The following is a 26,814-nucleotide window of genomic DNA, read 5'->3' on the forward strand; positions in this document are numbered from 1 at the left end:
AAGTTTCCTGTACTTTGATTCTCCCAGCTCTGCTGCCTGAACTGCACAGAAACGCCTATGCTCCAACCAACTCTACTTCTCTACTCCACAAATTCTGGCACATTTTGCTATTTAGCTATAAATATTTATTCAACATCAATGGCCCAGATTTTGCAGTCAGCAGCGAACGAACATCGCTAGCCATTCATTACACTTACACTTGCCCAGAATTTCTGTGGCCTTTTGCACTGCGACTTGCGGTTATTAGAGAGTCAAAACAGCGCGGCGCCATATTCCAGGGGACCTGGGGCCTGTGTGAACCAGGCAAGTAACGGTGTGTCTCCTTAACCAATCAGATTGAAGAATCCTTATTGAGACTCGCAGAGTCTGACCCAGGAAATGCAAGTTAGAATAGTTAATTCAATGTAAAATCAAGTACAGAAAGCAAAATAAAGAGATGAAAAGAACAATGGGATTAAGAGAGAGATAAAAGAGATAGAAAGAAAAAACTTTTTTTAAAATCTCCAACAATAATTAAAATCTGAAGGAATGAGACATCACACTTGTAGAAGTAAATTTTCAGTGCCAGAGATGTTGCTTAGCAGTAATTAAGACTTACCACATTGTTAAAAATGTACTTATACTTGAAAGGACAAGCCCTAACTTTTTCTGGCGTGTTTAAAAGAAAAACAGAAAGACTTGCATTTATATAGCACCTTTCACGACCGCCGGATGTCTCAAAGCGCTTTACAGCCAATGAAGTACTTTTGAAGTGGAGTCCTGTTGTAATGTGGGAAGCATTTAGCGGGTATCTAATGGGTAAGCACCACAACTTCACACCCTTCATGTGTTTGAATGCCGAGTCTCTCGGCAAGATACTGTTAGCGCGCAGCTTCTGGAGGAGCAGGGCAACTCGGACAGCAACTTCTTGGTTTCCGCATTTAACTGCGTGTGTGCAGATGACAGAAGTTGCTGTCCGATTTGCTCCATAATAACGGTGAGCGCTATTAGCCTTACCGTTATTGTTACCGCAATATCTGGGCCAATGCACTGCATAAAGAAAAGGACAGAATTCATGAGTTAAAAATAGCAACTGAATTACACCTACACGCCAATCCTGCCCTCTAACCCCATGCATGAGAAGATTGGTCTTGACGCCTCGTGTGCAATGTCACGGGCAATCGATTAGTAATTTTCTATACATACACTGGGTATGGTAGTGTTGTGGTAACGTTACTGGACTAGTAATCTAGAGAACGTGAGTTCAAATCCCACCGTGGCATTTTGAGAATTACAATTCAGTTCAAAAAAAATTGGAACTAAAAAGCTGGTGTCAGTAAAAGTGACCGTGAAGCTGTCGGATAGTCTTAAAAACCCAACAGCTTCACTAATGTCCTTTAGGGAAGGGAACCTGCCGTCCTTACCCGCTCTGGCCTATGTGTGACTCCAGTCCCAGCATGGTTGGCTCTTAGCTGTCCTCTGAAGTGGTCTAGCAAACCACTCAGTGGTATCAGGGCAACTAAGGATGGACAATAAGTGCCAGCCTTGCCAGTGAAGCCCACATCCCGAGAATGAATTTAAAAATCTGTTGCATCCTTCCATTGAAAAATCTTCTACACATTAAATGTGTCCACACATCTACCCTGTAACATTTTTGTACGCCTTTTTTCTGTAATCCTTATAATGGGATTTTCCTATTAAATGTGACATTCAGTAAACTGGACTAATTTAACAGAACGCCTTTGAGTCTACATGCAGTTCCAGGCTTTGGCCACTGGAGAGCGCAGTGGACCAGTTTATCCTCCTTACTCTCGGCCCTGGCTCTCCACCATGTTGGCTTTGTTAAGGAAGTAATTAAAAAAATGTCTTCAAGGTTAAAAAATCTATAGATATGCATTTTACTTTATTCTTCCTTCCCAATCAGGACAGCAGTTGCAGACTGTGAAAAAAATCTTTTCATCCCATGCGTGTTTTTCCCCAGGGTGGGTCAAAGAGGGAAATCTAACCCTCTGCTGCAGGGAAACCCGTCGTTAGATTGGCGGCTGCTTGTAAACCTGAAGCTCCTTCTCTTGGGGATGGGCGAGTTTACGATAGGTCGGTAGAAACTGCTGGCAAATGTTGCGCTGTCTTAATTTTTAATACTTCTATCTAAGATTGTTCATCTAATGCTGTTTTTTTAAAAAGGATATTTGAGCCAACCAGGTGCAAGTGAGACACAAATTTGCATGTGTAACCATTTGAAGTGTGATGGCCAATCCTTTGCTACTTTTTAAATGGTGAATCCCTTTACGCTTCCTGCCCCATCCTACTAGCAAATGAGTTTAAATTTATTAAGTGCGCCATAACAGGTAAGCGGTTCAGTGCACAAAGCCTTTGCATAAGAACATAAGAAATAGGAGCTGGAGTCGGCCATTTGGCCCTTCGAGCCTGCTCCGCCATTCAATGAGATCATGGTTGATCTTCTACCTCATCACACAAAGCAAACTTCTTCCAATGAAGTACCTCAGCTGGTATCAAATGGTGCAGCATAATGCCTTCAGGCCTGCAGTTTCTGCAGCCAGAACCTGTGAGGGTTTGCGTCAACCCTTTTGAGCAAGATTCCTGCTCATCATCATTGTGTGTGATGTCACTGCTGTCGCTGTTATTTGTTTCGTGGGTGCTGTCATAGTCAGAGGTTGCTTGTGCAGGGTCATCTGCAAGAAACAAAAATTCATCAGACCTTATGTGTCTCTCTGCTGTATCTGGTCCTTTACACAAGAATTCTGGGATGAGTTACCATAAATTATGCTACAAACTAGACCTTTTACACCCCTCCTGTAACACCTTTGGTCTTTGTAGCCTTCAGGACACCCCATAAACTATAGCACACTCCTGGTTGAGTGATTCCTCCCAGGTAATTCTTTGGGGTTAACGGGTGAGTGACGGGTGGGGAGGGTGACGGGTGGGGAGGGTGACGGGCGGGGTGGGTGACGGGCGGGGAGGGTGACGGGCGGGGTGGGTGACGGGCGGGGTGGGTGACGGGCGGGGTGGGTGACGGGCAGAGAGGGGGGGCGGGGTGGGTGACGGGCGGGGTGGGTGACGGGCGGGGAGGGTGACGGGCGGGGAGGGTGACGGGCGGGGAGGGTGACGGGCGGGGAGGGGGGGCGGGGTGGGTGACGGGCGGGGGTGGGTGACGGGCGGGGAGGGCGACGGGCGGGGAGGGCGACGGGCGGACGATCCATTACTGCCTGTTTTGCGCTTCCACCAAAGTTGAATTTTACTCATTTAAATCCAAATTTCTTGTCTCCTTTTTCATTGTGTTAGATATTCCAAGAAACCTTCGCAGAAATCTGGGACAGATCATGTCAAGAGTAATACTGGCACAGATCTGGGTGGGGGTCAGCGGAGGGAGGTGGGGTGGTGCAGGTAATATGAAGAGTAGAAATAAGGTTAGTAATTGGTTGGAAGGCAGAGAGCAGGAATAAAGGGAATGTACTCTGATCGGCGAGATATGACAAGTGGTGTTGCCTAGCGATCTGTACTGGGGCCTCAGCTTCTAGATATCAATGACTTGGATGAAGAAATACAGAATTATATATCCAAGTCTGCAGATGGCAATAAGTTAGGAAGCACAGTAAGTTGTGTGAATAGGAGCAGGAAGTTACAAAGGGACATAGGCAGATTAAGTGATTGGGCAAAACTACGGCAGACGGAGTTCCATGTGGGGAAGTGTGAGGTCATCCACTTTGGATCCATGAAAGACAAATCGGAATAATTTCTTAATGGTGAGAGACCAGGAGCAGTGGAGGGGCAAAGGGAATTCGGTGTCCATGTACACAACTCACTAAAAGCGAGTGCACAGGTACAGACAGGCTAATGGAACGATGGCCTTTATCGCAAGGGGGCTGGAATACAAAGGGGGAGGAAGTGATGCTTCAGTTGTACAGAGCCTTGGTCAGACCCCGTCTGGAGTCACTGCATTCAGCGCAGATTCATCAGAATGATACCAGGGCTTAAAGGGTTAAATTCTGAGGACAGGCTGCATAAACTTGGCTCGTATTCCCTTGTGTTATGGCGAATGAGGGGTGATCTAATTGAGGTGTTTAAAATGATAAAAGGGTTCGATAGTGTAAATATGGAGAAACTATTTCCTCTGGTGGAGGAATCCAGAACAAGGGGGCACAATCTTAGAGCTGAGCCATTTAGGAGTGAAATCAGAAAGAATATTTTTCACACAAGGGGTAGTGGAAATCTGGAACTCAAAGGCTGTGCATGCTGGGGGCCAATTGAAACTTCCATGACTGAGATCAACAGAGCTTTGTTGGGTAATAAGGGATATGGAGCCAAGGTGGGTAAATGGGGTTGAGGTACAGATCAGCCATGATTTAATTGACTGGCGGAACAGGCTCGAGGCGCTGAATGGCCTACTCCTGTTCCTATGTTCCTACATAACTCTGGCCCAGATCTGGGGGCGGGGGGGGCAGGTCATATTAAGGGTAACACTGGCACCATTGTGGGGACAGGTTATAAGAACATAAGAAATAGGAGCTGGAGTCGGCCGTTCAGCCCTTCGAGCCTGCTCCGCCATTCAATAAGATCATGGCTGATCTTCTACCTCATCTCCACTTTCCTGCACTATCCCCATATCCCTTGATTCCCTTAGGATTCTAAAATCTATCGACCTCTCTCTTGAATATACTCAATGGCTGAGCATCCACAGCTATCTGGGGTAGAGAATTCCAAAGATTCACAACCCTCTGAGGGAAAAATTCGGTAGCTTTGCGCCTCCCATTAGCACCCTAAGAGGGCACCATGAAATTCAGCGGGAGGTTAGCGGCGGCCCTAACCGTTAGCGCCTCGTGGCGCTGCGCCATCGGTGATGACATGATCGCCATGCGCAGCGCCCCACTCGCGCCCTGGCCGCGATCTTCGGGAGAGCCCCCTGACTTACCGCTGGTTGCTTTGTCCGACAAGGTCGGGGGGCCTACCTGCGGCCGGGGCGGCGCTATTTAAAGGCGAGGTGCCAGGCGGCCATTTTTGTTGCTGGCCGCCTGCCAGCACCTGCCTCCGTTTCCGTTCCCAGCCTCCTTACCTCCCCCTCCCCCCGCCCCCCCCCGCGGAGTGCAGGCTGCGCTCCATGAGCCCGGCACTTCTCTTGAGTGGCGGGCTCTTTTGCTGGCACTCCAATCCCCGATGGACCAGCTGGGCCCCGGGTTGCGCTGCGCAAGGCCCCTCCCCTTTAAGAAGGGGAGGAAGGCCTGCAATACCACGGCACAACGTGCGTAGCACCATGATATTCCCTCGCAGCGCCCCAAGAGGGAGGCGGGGTGCTTCCAGTAGCGTCCCGCTTCCCTCTTGGGGCGCTACCACTCAATTTTGGTCACAGGGGTGCTAATTTTTCTGGGGCGCTAAAAGTAGCGCCCCGGCAAAGTTAACACCCCGAAGAGGGCGCAACTCAATTTTTTGCCCTCTGAATGAAGAAATTTCTCCTCCTCTCAGTCCTAAATGGCCGACCCTTTATTCTGAGACTGTGACTTCTACTTCTAGACTCCCCAGCCAGGGGAAACATTTTCTCTGCATCTACCCTGTCAAGCCCCTTCAGAATTTTGTACGTTTCAATGAGATCACCTCTCATTCTTCTGAACTCTAGGGAATATAGGCCTCGTCTACTCAATCTCTCCTCACAGGAGAGTAAAATGAAGGGGACAGGTTATATGAAGCGTAACGCTAGCACCGATTGTCTCTTAGCCCTCTATGCTATGGACTGGTATATGGAGTGGGCAGATCCAAAAATGAGAGAAAAATCGCGTTGGTATCATGGGTTCAAGTTGAAGGGTGCAAGCGTTCAATGCCACCTGCCCATGCCCACCACCCAACCTCCCCCACTGTAAACCCTGTAACTGAGTACATTCCACATGATCAACGGTGAAATCATTAAGGCAAACCACAGGAACATCGCACTCCTTGGCGCCCTGCCTAGATATTTCACAGGTCAAACAATAGCTACTCCTCTCCATTAAATCAACACTAAATCTTAGTTCAGGACTGTGCGGCGGGCGCTGGAGATAAATAGCTTACCCGTCCTGTTCAGTGGATGCGCTGGTGCATCAACTCTGTCCCCTGTGCTGTCCGAATGCGTCAGTTTGTTGAATGACCATCCACAGCTGGAACATTAAATAAAAAGGAGTTTTAAATAAGAGTAAGCAGTCCTTAAATAATGCACTGGCCTTGTTTTTTTCCCGTTCATCTACTTCTAAGTTCACAAGCATCCAACCGAGCAAGGTAGCAGCCCTATGATAATATCAGTCAGAGACTGTCGTTCTCTACATTTCAACCAAAGTACTTGGCTGCAAGACTTCACCCAACAAGATATCAAACTATATTTCACCATTACCCGGAAAGCAATCAATGTTTGTCTAATTCTATGAAGCGTTATCAGTTTATGGTTTTCAGTAGAAATAAGGAAAGAATAATCACTCAAAAATGGAAGGATATTGCTAGACGGCTATATTATTGTGCCCTGTAAATCACAGTCTGACGTAATGAAGAATGTTATTGGGACTTAAATATACATTATTTCATTTATTTTACATTATCTTCAAGGTTAGATCATTCCATTCCAAGAGGATGAACAGTTGACCTGGTCGAAGGCTTCTACCAATGTCACTATCAATAGGAGGTAGGTGGGAGTGGTCTAGAGCGATTCCCTCCCTGCGATTAAGGGCCTCGCACAGGACTGATGTTCTCCCATTTTGTACAGCTGAGATAGCACGCCATTGGAAGGGGAATCACAGGCACGAACCCACAGCTTAGTGTATTGTGTGACAGTGGTAAATCCCTCAACACGCTGAATTTAAAATCCTTCCATGCCTTGCCGGTACCTCTGCAATCTCCTCCTGCCTGATGTCCCCTCCTGTGCCCTCTAACTCTGAGCTCCTGAGCATCGCCCTCCCCTCTCCCCCACCACCACTGCTCCACCACTAAATTCAGAGCCATCAGCCATCTTGGTCTTGGCCATTTCTCCCTCAGTTACTCCCTCCGCCCCGTGAAAGGCCATCGCTCTGACAGTGCTCTCCCAACTTCCAGATCAAGGCATGATATATCCATTCCTTTCTTCATCTGGGAAGCACGTTGAGATGTATTTTTATGTGTAACGGCACTATATAAATCCAACTGTCACTGCTTCCACTTCGTTCCGTTCTACTGAATATGCTAAAGAAAGGAAATAGCTAGAGAAGCCAAAATAATCATCTCAAACTGCTCAGTAACCATCAGGAAAGATTGAACAAGCTGGGGCTCTTTTCTCTAGAAAAGAGAAGATCGAGAGGTCACCTGACGGCGGTCTTTATAATTATGAATGGGTTCAATAGGGTAGACGTAGAGAAGATGTTTCCAGCTGTGGGGGAGACCAAAACTAGGGGCCATAAATATAAGATAGTCACCAATAAATCCAGTAGGGAATTCAGGAGAAACTTCTTTACCCAGAGAATGGTGAGAATGTGGAACTCGCTCCCACAGGAAGTGGTTGAGACGAATAGATGCATTTAAGGGGAAGCTGGATAAGCACATGAGGGGGAAGGGAACAGAAGGTTATGCTGAAAGGGAGGAGGCTCGTGTGGAGCATAAACACGGGCATGGGCCAGTCGGGCCGATTCTGTGCTGCACATTCGATGTAATTCTCTGTAATAACAAGTTTTTCAGCCCTGCATCTAGGCTTGAGCTAATGAAACTGTTTCAGTGATTAAAACATTGACCCTGGCATTAACTTTTAGACAATATATAAACAAGGCTCAGTCTGGGCATCGCCTTTCTCACTGAAACCACTGTTCCACTCTGTAGTCTTCTGAACATAACTTTAAGTGTTCTAATATATCTTGGCTGAGATCTAGTTTTTGGGGAATGTAACAAGCTTTAAAAACCAATCCCAGTTGTCTGTGTTAGCCACAGGATCTGCCTACACTAGAACCTATTTGACTCGCCATTTGTTCAAAACAACTTTTCCCATCTAGTGCAAAAAGTACCCTCAACTCGTACCTTTTAACACGTCATCTATGGTCCCAACAGGTCATTGATAGAAGAGCTCATTCATGGGTTTTATAAACACGCTCAATTCAAATCCCAGCAAACATGCTGAATGAAAACAAGGTTCCAGCAGTGTCTGCAAAACCGCACAAGTTTGCGATTTCATCCCTCGACTAAACTGGAACCCTTTCCTTTCTATAATGTGTACTCGGATGCTAAAACACAAATGCAGTTTGAACACCACAAAAGGTTCGGAGTCCGAAGGAGTTGCACATTTTCTCCGCACTTCCAGCGAATATCAGTGAAGATGGTGGGAAAACGAAAGCAAGCTTTGATGGCGGCAGAAATGGGTCAGGATCATCGGCGAGCTTAAGTCACATTGATACGCTATCAATTCCTCATAAAAGACAGAGAGTTAATTAATAGGCTTTTATTAGCAAAGAACAGAGCATGCCTCTCGTGGTTGCCTGGTATCCAAAAGGGGAGGGGGCTGCAGAGCAGTCACCTTTATACCCGGGCATGTGGGTGGAGCCAGGGGCGGAGTCAGCTGAGGCATGCATAGGCACAACAGTGTGCAACAACAACAACAACAACAAACAGTGGTTTACCACATTCACCCCTTGTTTAAAATTGAGTCCGGCGGGGTGAAGTGTACTAAAAGTTCGTGTAAACTAAAAGTTCGTGTAGTTAAGTCTATCAGGTGGCCTTGTATGCCGTCCTGATCGTCGTAGCAGCGGCAGTGATGGTGCAGCATCCAACGCCGAACCTGGCGTCTCGTTGATGAGAGGTTGCGTAGTCAATGGCGGGTCCTGGGGCTGCGGCATGCCGTCTACAGGGGTCGGGGTGTGGGTAGTGGTGGGTGGCGATGGTGGTGTCTCAGGGGCACCCGAAGGTGCGAGGTCTCGTGTGGAGACAGTGTCCTCCCGCCCGTCCGGGTACGCTACGTAAGCATACTGGGGGTAGGCGTGGGTAGTGGTGGGTGGCGAAGGAAGTGTTTCGGGAGCACCCGAAGGTGCGAGGTCTCGTATGGAGACTGTGTCCTCCCGCCCGTCCGGGTACACCACGTAAGCATACTGAGGGTTGGTGTGGAGGAGGCTCACCCTCTCGACCAGGGGGTCCGTCTTATGGGACCTCACGTGCTTCCGCAGTAGGACGGGTCCTGGAGAAGTCAGCCATGTCGGTAACGAGATCCCCGATGTGGACTTCCTGGGGAAGGGGAACATTCTCTCATGAGGGGTGGCATTGGTGGCTGTACAAAGCAGTGACCGAATGGAATGGAGCGCCGCAGGGAGGACCTCCTGCCAGCGAGAGGTCGGAAGGCCCTTAGATTTCAGGTTTAAAAGGACTGCCTTCCAGACCGTCGCATTCTCTCTTTCCACCTGGCCATTCCCCCGGGGGTTGTAGCTGGTGGTCCTGCTTGTAGCAATACCTCTCGCGAGCAGGTACTGACGAAGTTCGTCGCTCATAAAGGATGAGCCCCTGTCGCTATGAATATAGCTAGGGAAACCGAACAAGGCGAAGAGGTCATTCAGACATTTAATGACCGTGGTACTGGTCATGTCTGAGCAAGGGATGGCAAACGGGAAACGGGAGTACTCGTCTATATTGAGGAAGTACACATTGCGGTCAGAGGAGGGGAGGGGCCCTTTAAAATCGCCGCTCAGCCGCTCGAAGGGGCGTGTGGCTTTGATCAGGCTCGCTCTGTCTGGCCTATAAAAATGCGGTTTGCACTCGGCACAGATTTGGCAGTTCCTGGTCAAGGTCCTGACCTCCTCGATGGAGTAGGGCAGGTTACGGGATTTGATTAAATGGAAGAACCTGGTGACCCCCGGGTGGCAGAGGTCATTGTGGAGGGTCTTCAGTCTATCAACCTGCGCGTTGGCGCATGTACCACGTGATAGGGCATCTGGGGGCTCATCGAGTTTCCCGGGCCGGTACAAGATATCGTAATTGTAGGTGGAGAGTTCGATTCTCCACCTCAAGATCTTGTCATTCTTGATTTTGCCCCTCTGCTTATTATTAAACATAAAAGCTACTGAACGCTGGTCAGTGAGCAGGGTAAATCGTTTTCCGGCCAGGTAATGCCTCCAATGTCGCACAGCTTCCACAATGGCCTGAGCCTGCTTTTCGACAGAGGAGTGTTGAATCTCGGGGCCCTGGAGGGTCCTTGAGAAAAAGGCCACGGGTCTCCCCGCCTGGTTAAGGGTTGCAGCTAGGGCAAAGTCGGATGCGTCGCTCTCCACTTGGAAAGGGATGGACTCATCCACTGCGTGCATTGTGGCCTTCGCAATATCTCTTTTTATGAGAGTGAAGGCTGCACATGCCTCTGCTGTCAGGGGGAAGGAGGCGGACTTGATGAGGGGTCTGGCTTTGTCCGCATAGTTGGGCACCCACTGAGCATAGTAAGAGGAAAAACCCTAGGCATCTCTTCAGTGCTTTTTGGCAGTGGGGGAGGGGGAGCTCCATAAGGGGGCGCATTCTGTCGGGGTCGGGGCCGATGACTCCGTTCTCCACTACGCAGCCAAGAATGGCAAGGCGCGTGGTACGAAACATACATTAGTCCTTGTTGTATGTTAGGTTCAGCCGCTGGGCCGTACGGAGGAATTTCTCTAGGTTAACATCATGGTCCTGCTGGTTGTGGCCACAGGTGGTGACGTTGTCTAGATAGGGGAAAGTGGCCTGGAGCGCGTTCTGGTCAACCATCCGGTCCATCTCCCGTTGGAAGACTGAAACCCCGTTGGTGACGCCGAAGGGAACTCGGAGGAAGTGGTAGAGACGACCGTCAGCTTCAAAAGCTGTGTACTGGCGGTCCTCAGCCCTGATGGGGAGCTGGTGGTATGCCGACTTCAGATCAATCGTCGAGAACACCCAGTATTGTGCTATCTGATTGACCATGTCAGATATGCGGGGGAGTGGGTATGCATCCAACTGGGTGTAGCGATTGATCGTCTGGCTGTAGTCAATAACTAGGCGCTGTTTTCCGCCAGTCTTCACCACCACCACTTGTGCTCGCCATGGGCTGGTGCTACTTTCAATAATCCCTTCCTTCAGGAGTCTCGCTACCTCGGATTTAATGAAACTCCTATCCCCGGCACTGTAACGCCTGCTTTTAGTAGCGATGGGCTTACAGTCGCGGGTGAGGTTAGCGAACAAGGAGGGGGGGGAGACTTTAAGGGTAGAGAGGCTGCAGATGGTGCGCGGCGGGCGATTTAAAAGCTGCTGGCTGCAGACTGTGAGTGGGGGGAGGGGTCCGCCGTACGCCAATGTGACACTTTTAAGGTGGCACTGAAAATCCAACCCCAGTAGAACGGCAGCGCAGAGATGGGGCAGGACCAGAAGTTTAAAATTTTTGTATTCTGTGCCCCGTACCGAAAAGGTCACCACACAGTAGCCACCGACGTCCGCTGACTGGGCTTTGGAAGCCATAGAGATCCGATGGCGCGTCGGCAGGACCTGGAGAGAGTAACTGCGCACCGTGTCGGGGTGGATAAAACTCTCCGTGCTCCCGCTGTCAAAAAGGCAGGTAGTGGCGCGGCCGTTTACCGTAATGTCCATCATGGACCTGGACAGTTGGTGAGGGAGAGATTGGTCCAGCGTCACGGAGGCCAGCGTATGGTCAAGCGAGTCGATGTGGTCGTCAGATGAGGCGGTGGTTGAGTCCAGGTCCCCCGTGATTGAAGTTGGAGGCGTGCAAGATGGCGGACAAAATGGCGGCGCCCATGATCCCGATCCCCACGCGGCTGGGGGAGCCCAAGATGCCGGACAAGATGGCTGCCCCCACGGTTCGCACGCGGCGCTGCTGGCGTTAGCGGTTTTGCCTTTGCAGGCGCTGACAGTGTCCTTTCTTCCCGCAGCCAGAGCAGGTGGCGTTTTTCGCCGGGCAGCGTGCTCTGGGGTGTTTTGCCTGGCCACAAAAATGACATTTCTGTGCCTTGGACATCGCTGCAGCAGTTGGAGGTGGCGGTCCCATGACCCAAGGTTGCGGCGTCCACGGTGCGGAGCGGTTAGGGGAGAAAGCGTCCATATTCCTATGGGCCGCGTCGAGCGAGAGGGACACTGCCTTTTTCAGCTCTATTTCTCCCTTCTCCAACAGTCTCTGCCGGGAGTAGTCGGACCTTAGACCCGCAACGAAAGCATCTCGGATCAGTCCCTCCATGTGTACTGCGGCTGATACTTCTTTGCAATCGCAGCCTCGGCCGAGTATCCGCAGTGCCCGTAGGAAAGCCTCCACCGATTCCCCGGGCTGCTGTCTGCGGGATCTTAAGAGGTGCCTGGCATAGACCGTATTTACCGGGCGTGCGTATTGCCCTTTAAGCAGATCGATAGCCGCCGCGTAGGTCGTTGCGTCCTGGATTAGAGTGTAAACTTGGTGGCTCACATTTGAGGCCAGGATTTTCAGCTTGTTTTCGTCTAGGGTCACAGTTGAGGCTTCCAGGTAAGCCTCGAAGCAACGCAGCCATTGTGCGAATTTGGTAGCCGAACCCGCTTCTTGGGGGTCTAGGTCCAGGCATGTTGGTCTGAGGGCTCGCAGCAGCGCCTGCTGCTCAGCGTTTGGTGCCGTCGGTTGATGCAGCTCCTGCTGTTCAACATTTGGACCCAACATTTTGTTTTGCTAATAAAATTGATACGCTATCAATTCCTCATAAAAGACAGAGAGTTAATTAATAGGCTTTTATTAGCAAAGAACAGAGTATGCCTCTCGTGGTTGCCTGGTATCCAAAAGGAGGGGGGGGCTGCAGAGCAGTCACCTTTATACCCGGGCATGTGGGTGGAGCCAGGGGCGGAGTCAGCTGAGGCATGCATAGGCACAACAGTGTGCAACAACAACAACAATAACAAACAGTGGTTTACCACACACATTTATCACGGGAAACCAACGAGGGATTCTTTGGTCTTCCGCCCTTTTCCATTGATGAAACATCAGTGGAAAGTTTCAGCCCTCCTGGCCCGGTGGAAGTGGGACGGTAGCGCCCCGAAAATGGCAGGCAATGAACTGCCGCCACAATGCCACGGTTGCGGCAATGTTGTCCCGGGCCTACCACTGGGCGGCTTGAGCAACCCCCCCAACCTGCTCCGAGGCAGATGATGGGTCCATTTAAAAATGCTAATCAGGGTCCTATGATTCACTCAGGAACCCGGTTGCCATTTTTTTGGACTGAATTGGATGGAGTGCGCGCCACGGGGCGGGCGGGAGAGAAAGGTATCTGGATAATCTTCGAGTCTTCAAGCAGCCCCGGAATCCCCGCAGAGCCTCTGGCCTGCAGGGACCGTGGCACTTCGCCCTTTCGTCAGTTTTCTTCAGGCACCCCTGCACTGGAGTGTCTAACAGAACTAGGAAGAGCAAAGCGAGCCGGGAATCTGGGGAACACTTCATGCTCCATGTTCGCTGGGTCTGCACCTACCACAGGCCTAAGCCTAGTGACTTACTTTGGGGCAGCCCTTGGAGATCCCAGGGAAAGCGCATTTGGAGGCAGAGACCTGATGTAATGGGGGGTATCGGTCCCTTTTTTCTCATTGCCGACTTCTCGGGCACAGCACAGAGGAAAATCCACCCTATTGTATCTCCATGCAGCAGGAATGAAAATCAGTTACCAATGTGCTCGAATGCCATCTCCGTTTTCCTCCCTTCATGGCAATTACCTCATAATTTAGAGCAGGTGCACCATGGGAAAAACCAATTGCAGTGACATCATCAGAACACGTCTGCAATGCATCATGTTTAAAATTAGACTCTGTATATCTCCCTTTAATTACTTGCCTAGTGCATTTTAACCATATCGCACACAAGAGCTACTGGTAGATTTTTTTTACAATTGAGTTATCAGATTGGCCCATTGATGGGAAATAAATTGTACCACACCAGTCTTCGACGTACATCCTCTATTTATTTTCACCCAAGCAACTAGTTATAAACCAAGTATTTAACAATGCCCGCCAGTTTATATATATTAACAGCAAATCTCCTATGGCACTGTCTATGGGTAAGTGAAAGGACAGACTGTTTTAGAAAGGCAGGAACAGTGGCTCTTGTGTATGGTATAAATTAAAGTAGGCAAGTAATTAAAGGGAGATTTCACGACTAAAACTGTAGGTGCACGAAAGGAAGCCATTCAGCCCATCGAGTCTGTGCTGAATACTTGATAGACCAATCCAAAACTAACCCCACTACCCTACTGCTTTACATAAAACGACAGGGTGAGAAACATAGAAGATAGGAGCAGGAGTAGGCCATTCGGCCCCTCGAGCCTGCTCCGCCATTCAATGAGATCATGGCTGATCATCCAAATTCAGTACCCTTTCTCCCCATATCCTTTGATCCCTTTAGCCTCAAGAAATATATCCAACTCCTTCTTGAATATATTTAATGAATTGGCCTCAACTGCCTTCTGTGGCAGAGAATTCCACAGGTTCACCACTCTCTGGGTGAAGAAATTCTTCCTCATCTCAGTCCTAAATGGCTTACCCCTTATCCTTAGACTGTGACCCCTGGTTCTGGACTCCCCCGCCATCGGGAACATCCTTCCTGCATCTAGTCTGTCTATTCCTGTTAGAATTTTATAAGTTTCAATGAGATCCCCTCTCATTCTTCTAAACTCCAGTGAGTATAAGCCCAATCGACCCAATCTCTCCTCATACGTCATTCCTGGCATCCCAGGTATCAGTCTGGTGAATCTTCGCTGCACTCTCTCCATGTCAAGAACATCCTTCCTCAGATAAGGCGACCAAAACTGCACACAGTACTCAAGGTGCGGTCTCACCAAGGCCCTGTACAACTGCAGCAAGACATCCTTGCTCCTGTACTCGAATCCTCTCGCTATGAAGGCCAACATACCATTTGCCTTCTTAACCGCCTGCTGCACCTGCATGCTTACCTTCAGCCACTGGTGCACAAGGACACCCAGGTCTCGTTGCACTTCCCCTTTTCCCAATCTATTGCCGTTCAGATAATAATCGGTCTTCCTGTTTTTGGCACTGAAGTGGATAATCTCGCATTTATCCACATTATACTGCATTTGCCATGCATCTGCCCAATCACCCAACCTGTCCAAATCATACTGGAGTTTCTCTGCATCCTCCTCACAACACACACGCCCACCCAGTTTTGTGTCATCTGCAAACTTGGAGATATTACATCTAGTTCCCTTGTCTAGATCATTTATATATATTGTGAATAGCTGGGGTCCTAGCACCGATCCCTGCGGTATCCCACTAGTCACTGCCTGCCACTCGGAAAAAGACCCGTTTATTCCAACTCTTTGCTTCCTGTCTGCCAACCAGTTCTCTATCCGAGACAGTACCTTACCCCCAATCCCATGTGTTTTAACTTTGCATGCTAATCTCTTATGCGGGACCTTATCGAAAGCCTTCTGAAAGTCCAAATACACCACATCCACTGGTTCTCCCTTATCTATTCTACCAGTTACATCCTCAAAAAATTCCAGTAGATTAGTCAAGCATGATTTACCTTTTGTAAATCCATGTTGACTTTGTCCGATCCTGTCAGTGTTTTCCAAGTGCTCTGCTATTACATATTTTATAATGGACTCTAGCATTTTCCCCACTACCGATGTCAGGCTCACCAGTCTATAATTCCCCGTTTTCTCTCTACCACCCTTTTTAAATAGTGGGGTTACATTAGCTATTCTCCAATCCATGTTCCAGAGTCTATAGAATTTTGGAAGATGACCAGCAATGCATCTACTATTTCTAGGGCCACTTCCTTAAGTACCCTAGGATGTAGATTATCAGGCCCTGGGGATTTATCGGCCTTCAATCCCATCAATTTCCCTAACACCATTTCCCTACAAATACTGATGTCATTCAATTCCTCCCTCTCATTAGACCCTATGTTCCCTGACATCTCTGGGAGGTTATTTGTGTCCTACTTTGTGAAGACAGAACCAAAGTATGTATTTAATTGGTCAGCCATTTCTTTGTTCCCCATTATAAATTCCCCTGATGCTGACTGCAAGGGACTTACGCTTGACTTCACCAATCTTTTTCTCTTCACATATCTATAGAAGCTTTTACAGTCAGTTTTTATGTTCCCTGAAAGCTTACTCTCATAATCTATTGAGTGCATATGTAAAGCTTAGAAAAATATTATAGATAGCTTAATGTTACTAAAATACTAAATCTAATTGGTAAATGTAATTGGCCGCCAGGTATGACAAAAGTGTTTTCGCTACACTCCACTGATTGAGGTTTGCTATCAATATCACAGACCAAAGATGACAGTCCACTGCCATTAAGGACCCTGACATCAATATTCACATACGACAAAAGACACTAAGGCCCTGAAATTTTGATGGGGTACCAGGATGGATGTCCGGTGGATGGCCTGTCGCAGGGGCTGAAATTTGGGGTAGAGCCTGGATTGGCTGGGTCCTTGCTCTACTTAAAATGTGCATACAAATTTTTGTTGGGGGAAGTGGGGATATTGTTAAGATGATCGAACGGGCAAAATAATGGCAAATGGAGCAGTAAACGTGTGATGGTACATTTCGCAAAAAAAAAGTATTAATTATAGTTTGAATGGGGGAAGATTGGGCGGTGTGGAAGAGCAGAGGGATTTGCACATTCAGGTTCACACGACATTAAAATCAGCACCTCAGGTGGGTAAGGCCATAAGACCCTCAGGTTGGGGCTGAATGGCCTGTTACCATGTTGTAATTTCTGTGTAATTCTGCGAATGTTACCTGTCACTTGGCAGCCCAAGCCTGGATGTTGTCCAGGTCCTGCTGTAGGCTAGCACGGGCTACTTCCTTACTGGAGATGCGAATGGAGCTGGACACTGCGCAACCATCAGGGAGCTGGCCCACACTTGACCTCATGAGGGAGGGGAAGGTCATTGATGAAGCAGCTGAAGATGAATGCTGCCCTGAATAACTCCAGCACCGATGTCCTGGGTCAGTGCTGACTGGCCTTAAACAACCTCGACCATCTTCCTGTGTGTCAGGAATGACTCCAGCTACTGCAAGAGTTTCTCATTGGCCCAAATTTACCTCAGTTTTGTTCGGGTTTCCATGTGCCTTACTCGCGTCGGAATGCTGACTTCATGAAATTGCTTCGCATTTTATAACCCTCGTTTAAATAAATATCCGCTTGAATTATTTACACAATAGCTGTCAGGACATGTTAGGTTGATCTCAAACAGCTTCGCCTTGATTTTTAATGCAGGTCACTGCTGAGGCAGCCACTTCCTGCACAATCAGCGTCTCCTTTGGCAATCCAAATGTATTTGGGGGTTTTGTTTCTGGATCCCTCTGCAAGTTACAGCTTTCCGTTTTGAATAATAAATGAGCAGGGAAAGATTCTTTTAAACAGTGAGCTAAAGCATTTAAAATGTCAACTTTAAATCGGTGATAGTAAAAACAGGAAAAAAAAACATCGGCCCAGAAATTCGGGTCCCAACGGGTGAGTACGCACGGGGTACTCACGCGTGGACCCGATGGAAGTGCCGGTTTCTTGCATGCACTACGCATGCGCGGGAAACCGGCACTTCCGATCCTCTGAACGAAGGGGTTCAGAGGTCGAACGCGTGCGCTTTGAACTTACGTTTTTCTTTACAGGTTTTTCCGTGAGGGTAAGTCTTTGGATTTTAGAAATGTAAAAACCAGGCGCAAGGACTGCATTTTAAAAGGTAAGTGGTCAATTAATTAAAATTAAAACATTTTTTCCACAGGTTTATTATTTTTAAATACTTTAAAGCAAGGTAAGTTTATTTTTAGCCCCGTTTCTTAATTACATTATTTTTTTCAAAAATTTAAATTATTGTTTAAAAGTGTTATTTAATGTAATTTATAGTTTATTTAAAAAGTGTGATTTAAAAAAACAATTATTTGAAGGTTAACTACTGTTTTGGGCCCTCAGCATTCATACGTTTTGACAGGTCTTTCTGTCAATCTTATGAATGGGCTTTTCCCTCCTCCGATTGGCTGCCCCTGGCTCACGTGATCCCAGGGGACGCATTGCACTAACTACGCCCCTGGGACACGCCAGCACAGCGCGCCGGCCTCTGGGCCAGGCCCCGGAGAGGAATTCTACGCAGGCCCAGAGCTCAACTGCCAGCGCGCTAGGTAAGTGTAGGTCAGGGGCTTGCACCCGCGGGAAGCCACCGACCCAAATTTCTGGGCCATCATCTTCTTGTAACAGTATTTTCTGTTGTGTGCTTCTTTGGGATATTGCTTTTTTGAACTAAAAAAATTCAAAGTTTAAATACAAATTAAATAGCATCTAGTACTGTCACAAATTGCAACCTACCCATGGCCTCACCACTCCCTATCTCTTGCTCTGCAAGGGCCGGGCATGGAGGTCATCCTCTCAGCTTACGCCGAAGACGCGCTCCTCATGGTCACTGATCCCGTCGACTTGCGGAAGATGCGAGAATTTCAGCAAATTTACTCTGACGCATCCTCTGCCAGGATCAACTGGGAGAAATGTTCGGGACTCCTGGTGGGCCAGTGGTGGGTGGACTCCCTGCCGGAGGAGTTCAGGCCCTTCGCCTGGAGCACCACGCTCCTCCTCTACCTGGGAATCTACCTCAGCCCCGCCGAGGATGCCTAGCCGGCGAACTGGCAAGAGCTGGAGGCCAAAGTCACCGCTCGCCTAGGACGCTGGACAGGACTGCTCCGAGTGTTGTCCTACAGGGGTCGAGCGCTGGTCATAAACCAGCTGGTGGCCGCCATGTTGTGGTACCGGTTGGTCACTTTGATCCCTCCCCCTGCGTTTGTCGCCAAGATACAGAAGAAGCTCATCGACTTCTTCTGGGACAAAAGGAAGCACTGGGTCTCTGCCGCGGTTCTGAGTCTCCCGCTTAGGGAGGGTGGTCAGGCGCTGGTGTGCCTACACACCCGGGCGGTGACTTTCCGTCTTCAGACGCTGCAGAGATACCTGTACGTCAAGAATCCTCCTCGATGGTGTGCGCTGGCGACGTATTTCTTCCGCCAGCTGCACGGCCTCAATTACGACACGCAGCTCCCGTTTGTGAAATTGGGTGGTATACGTGCCTACCTGTGGGAGCTGCCCGTCTTCTACCAGGAACTGCTATGGGTCTAGAACAGCATCGCCTCCAGGCGCAGTTCTCCCCCGTCAGGAGTGGCGGCTCGCCTTCGGGAGCCGCTGCTCAGGAATCCGCACCTCCACGACCGCTGGCTCGGGTGGCTGACGGGGCGCAGGGCTGTGCGTGGCAGGGTGACTAGAATCAGGGACCTACTCGATGGCGTAGGAGCGGGCTGGATGGCGCCAGAAGAGCTGGCGCAGCGCCTGTCATTGGCCAACGTCTGGCGCGCGGCCAAAGCCATCGAGTTGCTGAAAGCGGCACTGAGCCCTGAATCCACTAGATGTATCGAGGTGGCTCAAGCATGTGGGGCGATCCCATCCGAATTGACCCCCGTTCGGACGGAATTCCTCATCGGCGCGCGGCCCCGAAACCCCTCTCGGGAACCGGCGCCTCACAACTTGAGCCGTCTCAGGAAACCCCTCCGTGCCCTTTAGTTCTGCACGGAGGGGTTTCCTGTACGGACTGCTCCTGCACACTCTCCACTTTGTCATCTTCGCCTGCCAACCGGACACGTGCCATCTTGCCGTCCGGCGGAGGCGGAGGTCCCCAATGGAGGGCTCTCTGCGTGGGAGTCCTCTCCTTTTCTATTGGGGACTTGGCCTGGAGGATGTTGCATGGAGCAGTCCCGTGCAATAAAATGTTAAGTAGTTTCATGGATTCCCAGGCCGCCTGCCTTTTCTGCAGCCTAGAGGAGCCCGTGTTCCATGTTTATATAGAATGTGTGAGGTTGCAGCCCCTGTTCCATTATTTAAAGGGGCTGCTCCTTGATTTTTGGTTGCACTTCAGTCCCACGCTCCTGATCTTCAGTCACCCGGTGCGGAGGGGAGCGGGCAGGTCGGAGGACCTCCTCGTAGGACTGCTCCTGGGCCTGGCCAAAGTGGGCATTAACAGATCCAGGCAGCGGGCGGTCGAGGGGGTCGTCCGGCCCGATTGCCTGCCTCTCTTCCGCGGCTATGTTCGTGCCCGGGTGGCCCTGGAGATGGAGCACGCGGTGTCCGCTGGCACACTTGAGGCCTTCCGAGACCGGTGGGCGCCGTGGGGACTGGAGTGCATCATCACCCCGGCCAACAAAATCCTAATTTAGTTTGTGAAGTTTTAGTTAAAGTTTTATTAAGTTACAGTTCATTTGATTCAACAAAAGAGGACCACTCCCTATCTCTGTAACATCCTCCGGTCCTATAACCCTCCGAGTTATCTGCGCTCCTCCAATCCTGGCCTCTTGCACATCCCAAATTTTCATCACTCCACCATTGGCAGCCGCTCCACCAGTTGCCTCGGCCCTAAGCTCTGGAGTTCCCTCCCTAAACCTCTCTACCTCTCTCTCTTCCTTTAAGACATTCCTTAAAACATAACTCTTTGACCAAAATAACAACAGAAAATGCTGGAAAAACTCAGCAGGTCAGGCAACATCCGTGGAGAGAAATTTGAGTTGACGTTTCGGGTTGGACCCTTCTTCAAAACTGGAAAGAAAAGAAACTAGATCGGAGGCAGGGCTGCGATCGGACAAAAGAATAAAAGAAACAAAAGAAGTAAAAGAGATTAGAAGCTAGATGAGATGGTAATAGGCTGGGATTAGGTGTAAAGTGTACTGGCAGGGCAAAAGATAGCTGCCAGGTGTGAGAGAGAAACAAAAGGAAAGGGGGGGGGGGAACTTTGACCAAGCTTTTGATCACCTGTCCTACTATCTCCTTATGTGGCTTGATGTCAAATCTTGTTTGATAATCGCTCCTGTGAAGCACCCTTGGATGTTTTGCTCCGTTAAAGGAGCAAAATAAATGCAAGTTGTTGCTGTGGATTCACATACTGTATTTAAAAGGAATCATATTTAACACATCACCTACCCCATTCCCTTCCCCTAATAAAATATCTGTCAACACTTCTGTAAACATTTATTGAAGAGGAATGTTGTGCTCATGAATAAATCAGTAATATGAGCGGCACGATCTGGTTTTGACCGTAAACACCGAATGAAATTGGTACTGGACATACTCTCAGTTATTTTAGCTACTAATATCTTGCTAGTTTACTGTCATTAATATCACCAGTCCAAATATTTATCTTATATACACTTACCAAGGGGCTTTCCTTGGTTCATGTTATTTTAGCTGACAAGCTTGGAGCCTGATGTGACACATTTATAACAGCTGCATACAACACAGTTTTCTGTATAATGCCACAGTCTATGCAGCTATATGGGGGGGTTTTATAATGTGGAGACGGGTTGGGAGTGGGGGTGCTCTGAAGCAGTCAGGAAACCCGAGAGAACGAGTTTAACGGCAGGGCCTGAATTGCATGGGAGACCTCTTTTTCCCACCTGCAGCCAGCCAGATTGAGAGGCTGGCTGGCTCCGGGCGGGTAGGCCTGTGGCACTAGGCCGCAGAGAGGAGGGAGGGATCGCGTGGGGCCGGGAGTGGGGGCGGCTGCAGGAGCATGGGGAGGGAACAATCGGCAGCCGGGAGTAGCACGGGGGCAGGGGGAGGTCGAGAATGATCAGCGGCCTGGATCAGCTTGGTGGGGTGGGGGGGAACGATCAGGGGGGGCCAGGAGGAGCAGGGGGAGGGCCGGAGGAATGGTGGGGGGGGCGGGGGAGGTTGTTAGCAAAGATCGTGGGCTGGAGAAGTGGGGGGAGGTGCCTGGAGGAGCAGGGGGAGGGCCGGAGGAATGGTGGGGGAGGGGGAGGTTGTCAGTAAAGATCGTGGGCTGGAGAAGCGGGGGGAGGTGCCTGGAGGAGCGGGGGGGGGGCGTTGGGCGGTGGAGCAGGGGGTAGGGTGAGCAACGATCGGTGGCCGGAGCATTCGGGGGCCAGAGGGGACACTCGGAGCATTATCGGGGGGCTAGGAGGAACTGGGGGAGGGGGAGGCAGACGACATCGGAGGGCCAGAGGAGCATGCGGTGGGGAGGCCTCGTGAGGGGGTCTCCCATTGCGGGGTGTGGGTGAGGCACCGACGCTGGATCCAGGAGGTAAATGTAAAGGCAGTTACCCCCTGGATGCCCCAGTCCTCGCCTTCCATTAGCTGGCGGGTTTCACGAGGCCTGCAAAACCCAACCAGCTGAAGTTAATTTCAAAATGGAGGTTAAATCAGAGGCTTCCAGCCTCATTATAATATTTAAATAGACAACCCACCTCCTGACAGCGGGTTGGCTGCCCGCATCACCCCCCCACCCCCGCCGTCCCGCCTCTGTTAAAACCGGAAGTGGCCGGGTTGGAGGCAGGTTCTGGCCAGGATTCAGATTTTTAACACTTTCCATTCCACATGACCCCAACCCAACCATTTTTTAGATTAAAATTCCCCCCATAGTGTTTTGTATAATGTATGCCACTGCATGTGTTATGATAGCAACTAAACACAGCCAGCCAATAGGTGACCAGGTGTATATCCCAGTGGTGCAGCGTGTTGGAGAGGTAGAATGTGTGGAGGTCATGATCTCAACCAGTTCATGAAGAGGTGGGAGATGGGTGAAGGGTGGGACTAACGATAAGAATAGTTTGCTGCACAAAAGTGATTGGAAACCTCATGAACATAGATGCAGTCTCGGGGGGGGAGAGGTTTTTTTGGCATGGGTTATATCCCCTTCTTCCAATCGTGGAATTAGCTCTGATGTCCCTCTCCTCTCCCTCCAACTCCTTACACTTAGTTGATCTTCTGCTGTTCAAAACCAAGAGCTGAGCCCAAGAAGATGACGGTGAGGTCTTGCTGATGTCTATGCTCGACTTGCAGCGAACAGGACCCCAGAGCTCCGTATCATACAGGACGTGGGCTACTGGGAGGGACCCTTGCCGGACGTCATGCCTATTGGGACAGAGGTGGACAACGGTGGGCCGTTACCCCCGATTATGGTATGTGAGGCTCCCCCATCAGCAGTGCACATTGATAAAGTCAACCCTAATGTGTCAACCTTTCTTCTCCAAGTGAAGGACTACAGGAGCAATCACTGCACTAGATATGTCAACATAAGCAAGGCAGCATATCATTCCAGTATGTTAATTAGAAGGAAACACATTTAATGCCTTATCTGGATTCTTCCAGATAGATTAAGCAGATTATTTTACAATATCTGCGAAGCACTCATGTTTATTAGGTAGGAAAGTCAAAATTAAATTGTGTCAATGATACTTAATCTGCCAAAGAACTAGCGTGTAAACATAGGGACTTGATGAGCAATCTCTGTCTTGGAAGCTAAAGTCTCAGACATAATCAAAGTTTTTATTTGGTAGTAACTTTTCAGTGTCATTGATTTTCCACATACAATGTTCAGAAATAGCCCTTGTTTTCCAACAGGAATTGAAAGGCTGTGTGTGGCTTTCTTGCACGAGTAACAAGCAATGCGATCTTCACATAACAGCCTCTGTGGATGGTATAAACCCTTCACAATAACTTCACTGAAACCGGTATGGTGAAAACTGCTGCCATACCGGTTAATGTTTTGTTACCATAACTGGTCAAATCCCTTCCCTGCCTGCAAAAAGGTAACGTGACTTTAATTAGTCCTTTGGTACTGAATGTGGAGCTCTTTTGAGGCAGGGCTTGCAGGTTGGTTTTCAGCGGCGCTGCTGACCCTCTTATTCTTGTTGCCCCTGGCACCCATTTTCCCAGCAGGAGGCATCCCACACTTCATTTTTTTTTAATTCATTGATGGGATGTGGGCGTCGCTGGCTAGGCCTGCATTTAGTGCCCATCCCTAATTGCCCTTGAGAAGATGGTGGTGAGCTGCCTTCTTGAACTGCTGCAGTCCGTGTGGTGTAGGTACACCCACAATGCTGTTAGGAAGGGAGCTCCAGGATTTTGGCCCAGCGACAGTGAAGGAACGGCGATACAGGTCCAAGTCAGGATGGTGTGTGGCTCGGAGGGGAACTTGTAGGTGGTGATGTTCCCATGCGTCTGCTGCCCTTGTCCTTCTAAGTGGTAGAGGTCGCGGTTTTGGAAGGTGCTGTTGAAGGAGCTTTGGCGAGTTGCTGCAGTGCATCTTGTAGATGGTACACACTGCAGCCACGGTGCGCCGGTGGTGGAGGGAGTGAATGTTGAAGGTGGTGGATGGAGTGCCAATCAAGCGGGCTGCTTTATCCTGAATGGTGTCGAGCTTCTTGAGTGTTGTTGGAGCTGCACTCATCCAGGCAAGTGGAGAGTATTCCATCACACTCCTGACTTGTGCCTTGTAGATGGTGGAAAGGCTTTTGGGAGTCAGGAGGTGAGACACTCGCCGCAGAATTCCCAGCCTGTGGCCTGCTCTTGTAGCCACAGTATTTATATGGCTGGTACAGTTCAGTTTCTGATCAATGGTAACCCCCAGGATGTTGATAATGGGGGATTCAGCGATGGTAATGCCATTGAATGTCAAATGTAGGAAGTCACACAACACCAGGTTATAGTCCAACAGCTTTATTTGAAATCACAAGCTTTCGGAGCGCTGCTCCTTCGTCAGGTGAAGTGGAGAAATGCATAAAGACACAGCTTATATAGTCAGAGAATAATGTCAGATATTTACAGGTAATCTTTCCAACTGCCATTTATCACACCTCGGCAGAGAGATAATCACAGCAATCAAAGGTGTGAATGCTGTCCAAACAGGTCAGTCAAATAAAGCTGCTGGACTATAACCTGGTGTTGTGTGACTTCCTACATTTGTCCACCCCAGTCCAACTCCGGCATCTCCACACCATTGAATGTCAAGGGGAGATGGTTAGAGTCTCACTTGTTGGAGATGGTCATTGCCTGGCACTTGTGTGGTGCGAATGTTACTTGTCACTTGTCAGCCCATGTGGCGGGAAAAGTCAGTCTTGCTGCTGCCCCATAATCTACCGATGGAAGACATCCTCATCGCACGTGGGGTAGTGACCGACTTTCCCCAAGGGGAAAAAAAGATAGAAATCAGAAGGCAAACCATTTTCTGTTGCTCTCATGCAACTCTTAATTGGTCTGTTAGCAAAGGTCTGGTCGCCATCTTGGTTGGGGCAGAGGGGAAGGAACTTAAACACAATAGGAAGTAAACAATGTACAAAATGGGAGGGAGTGCCCCCATTGCTGCCCTGGGTGAGGCACTCCAAATGTACAATATGGAGAAGTCCTGCCAGTGCCAGTCACCCTGTGAAGACTATTGCTTGTGACAGCAAACTGGTGACAATCAAATGAGTGAAAAACTGAAAAAGATAAAGAGGCAGCTAATGCTGGTGCACGAACTCAACATCAACTTCTAGGTGTTGGTAGCTATGGGGTGGGGGTGGGTAGAATTTGGGAGAGATACAGTTGATCTAGGATTTTAAAATTTTCATCCTTGTTTTCAAAATCCCTCCATGGCCTCACCCCTCCCTATCTCTCTAATCTCCTCCAGCCCTACAACCCTCCGAGATATCTGCGCTCCTCCAATTCTGGTCTCTTGACCATCCCCGATTTTAATCGCTCCACCATTGGCAGCCGTGCCTTCAACTGCCAAGCCCCTAAGCTCTGGAATTCCTTCCCTAAACCTCGCTATCTCTCTCTCCTCCTTTAAGACACTTCTTAAAACCTACCTCTTTGAAAAACTTTTGGTCACCCGCCCTAATATCTCCTTATGTGGCTCGGTGTCAAATTTTGTTTGATAACGCTCCTGTGAAGCGTTTTGGGACGGTTTACTACGTTAAAGGTACTATATAAATTCAAGTTGTTGTTGTAGTAGGAGTTGTTTTATACAATCCAGGGAGGTTTCCAACTTCTCCGATTCATCCATTTGTTCTCACTATCAAAAACCTTTCATTTTATTTTGGCCGGAAAAATGAGTGCACACAATTGTGTTGTCTGTACCTTTGCTTTCAATTTGTATTACATTTGTTTTACATTTTGGACAACTCGGAATGAAGTCGGGAAAGGAAAACACAGACTACTTTCCCGAAGAGAAAAGCCCTTGTAACCTCCAGCCTTTCTGATGTGAAGAAACTTAAGATACTAAAAGCCTGTGGCTGTTCACCAACACTTGGTGTCAAGACTAGGGAGCAATTCGCAATCTCATCATCATCAGTATCTGCGGCGAGTGCAACTATTTAAAAATTTAATTCCGAAGGCCAGACTTGTTCGTACCCCTCAGGAATACATGTGCATCTTTTCATGGTTCTGAATCCTATTACCTGCAAAATTCTTTTTTTTTTAAAAATCATTATTGAACTGATGATCCATTTCTGCTAAGAAGCAGGGATCTCCTCCAGCTTCTCCTAACCTCCTTCTATTTGTTTACAGCTAAAATTCATTGGCCTCAGATCCCGACCATGTCACCAGCTGAGAATGAGCAGTACACCCCATCAGTCGGCAATGAATAGTGGTGCTGGCTTGATATACACATTCCCTTTGTAACACATTGTCAATCGCCCAAGTGTCTAAATCTACCCCAAGGCTTCCTATGTTTCTATACTTTGAATTCAAACTGGAAAAGATAACTTTAACCAAAAAGTGAATGGTGTTCAGCAATGTTCCCTGGAAGCTGCGCTCTGTTCTGTGTGGCCTGTTTCTTTTAATGCGCGGTCCCTATAAATTTCTGCGCATGCGCGGTATTTACAATATAAAAGCCGGTGAGCGGCCTGCGCGGGAACTTTCAGATTACTGCACGGCCGTGCGTGCACCTTAACGGGACCATTGGTGTTCAGGTTGCATTGTAATAAAGGCACAGCGACTCCTTGACGCAGGCCATGCGAGTGACAATATAGGCTAGCCAGCACTGGGTTTAATCATCTTTACCAGTGTGAAATCACAAATCTCTTCCTGTTGACTTGAGACTTGAGTCTTGAGTGATATCCCTTATTCGTTCAA

The 26,814-nt window shown here is 49.0% G+C and overlaps 1 protein-coding gene across 1 annotated transcript in view; it reads right to left on the reverse strand.

The window, feature by feature from the left end:
- pde3a (phosphodiesterase 3A, cGMP-inhibited) overlaps positions 1–26,814 on the reverse strand; it is a 548,293-nt gene that overhangs the window by 70,727 nt on the left and 450,752 nt on the right. The window contains exons 7-8 of the mRNA XM_086010030.1: positions 6,037–6,122; positions 2,482–2,672 (exon numbers count right to left, since the gene is read on the reverse strand). Coding sequence (XP_085866156.1) covers positions 2,482–2,672; positions 6,037–6,122 — 277 coding nt within the window. The remainder of the gene's footprint in view (positions 1–2,481; positions 2,673–6,036; positions 6,123–26,814) is intronic.

The sequence above is a fragment of the Somniosus microcephalus genome, chromosome 17 (assembly GCF_052327205.1).
Source record: "Somniosus microcephalus isolate GS21.2 chromosome 17, FLI_Smic_1.0, whole genome shotgun sequence".
Classification (NCBI taxonomy): Eukaryota; Metazoa; Chordata; class Chondrichthyes; order Squaliformes; family Somniosidae; genus Somniosus; species Somniosus microcephalus.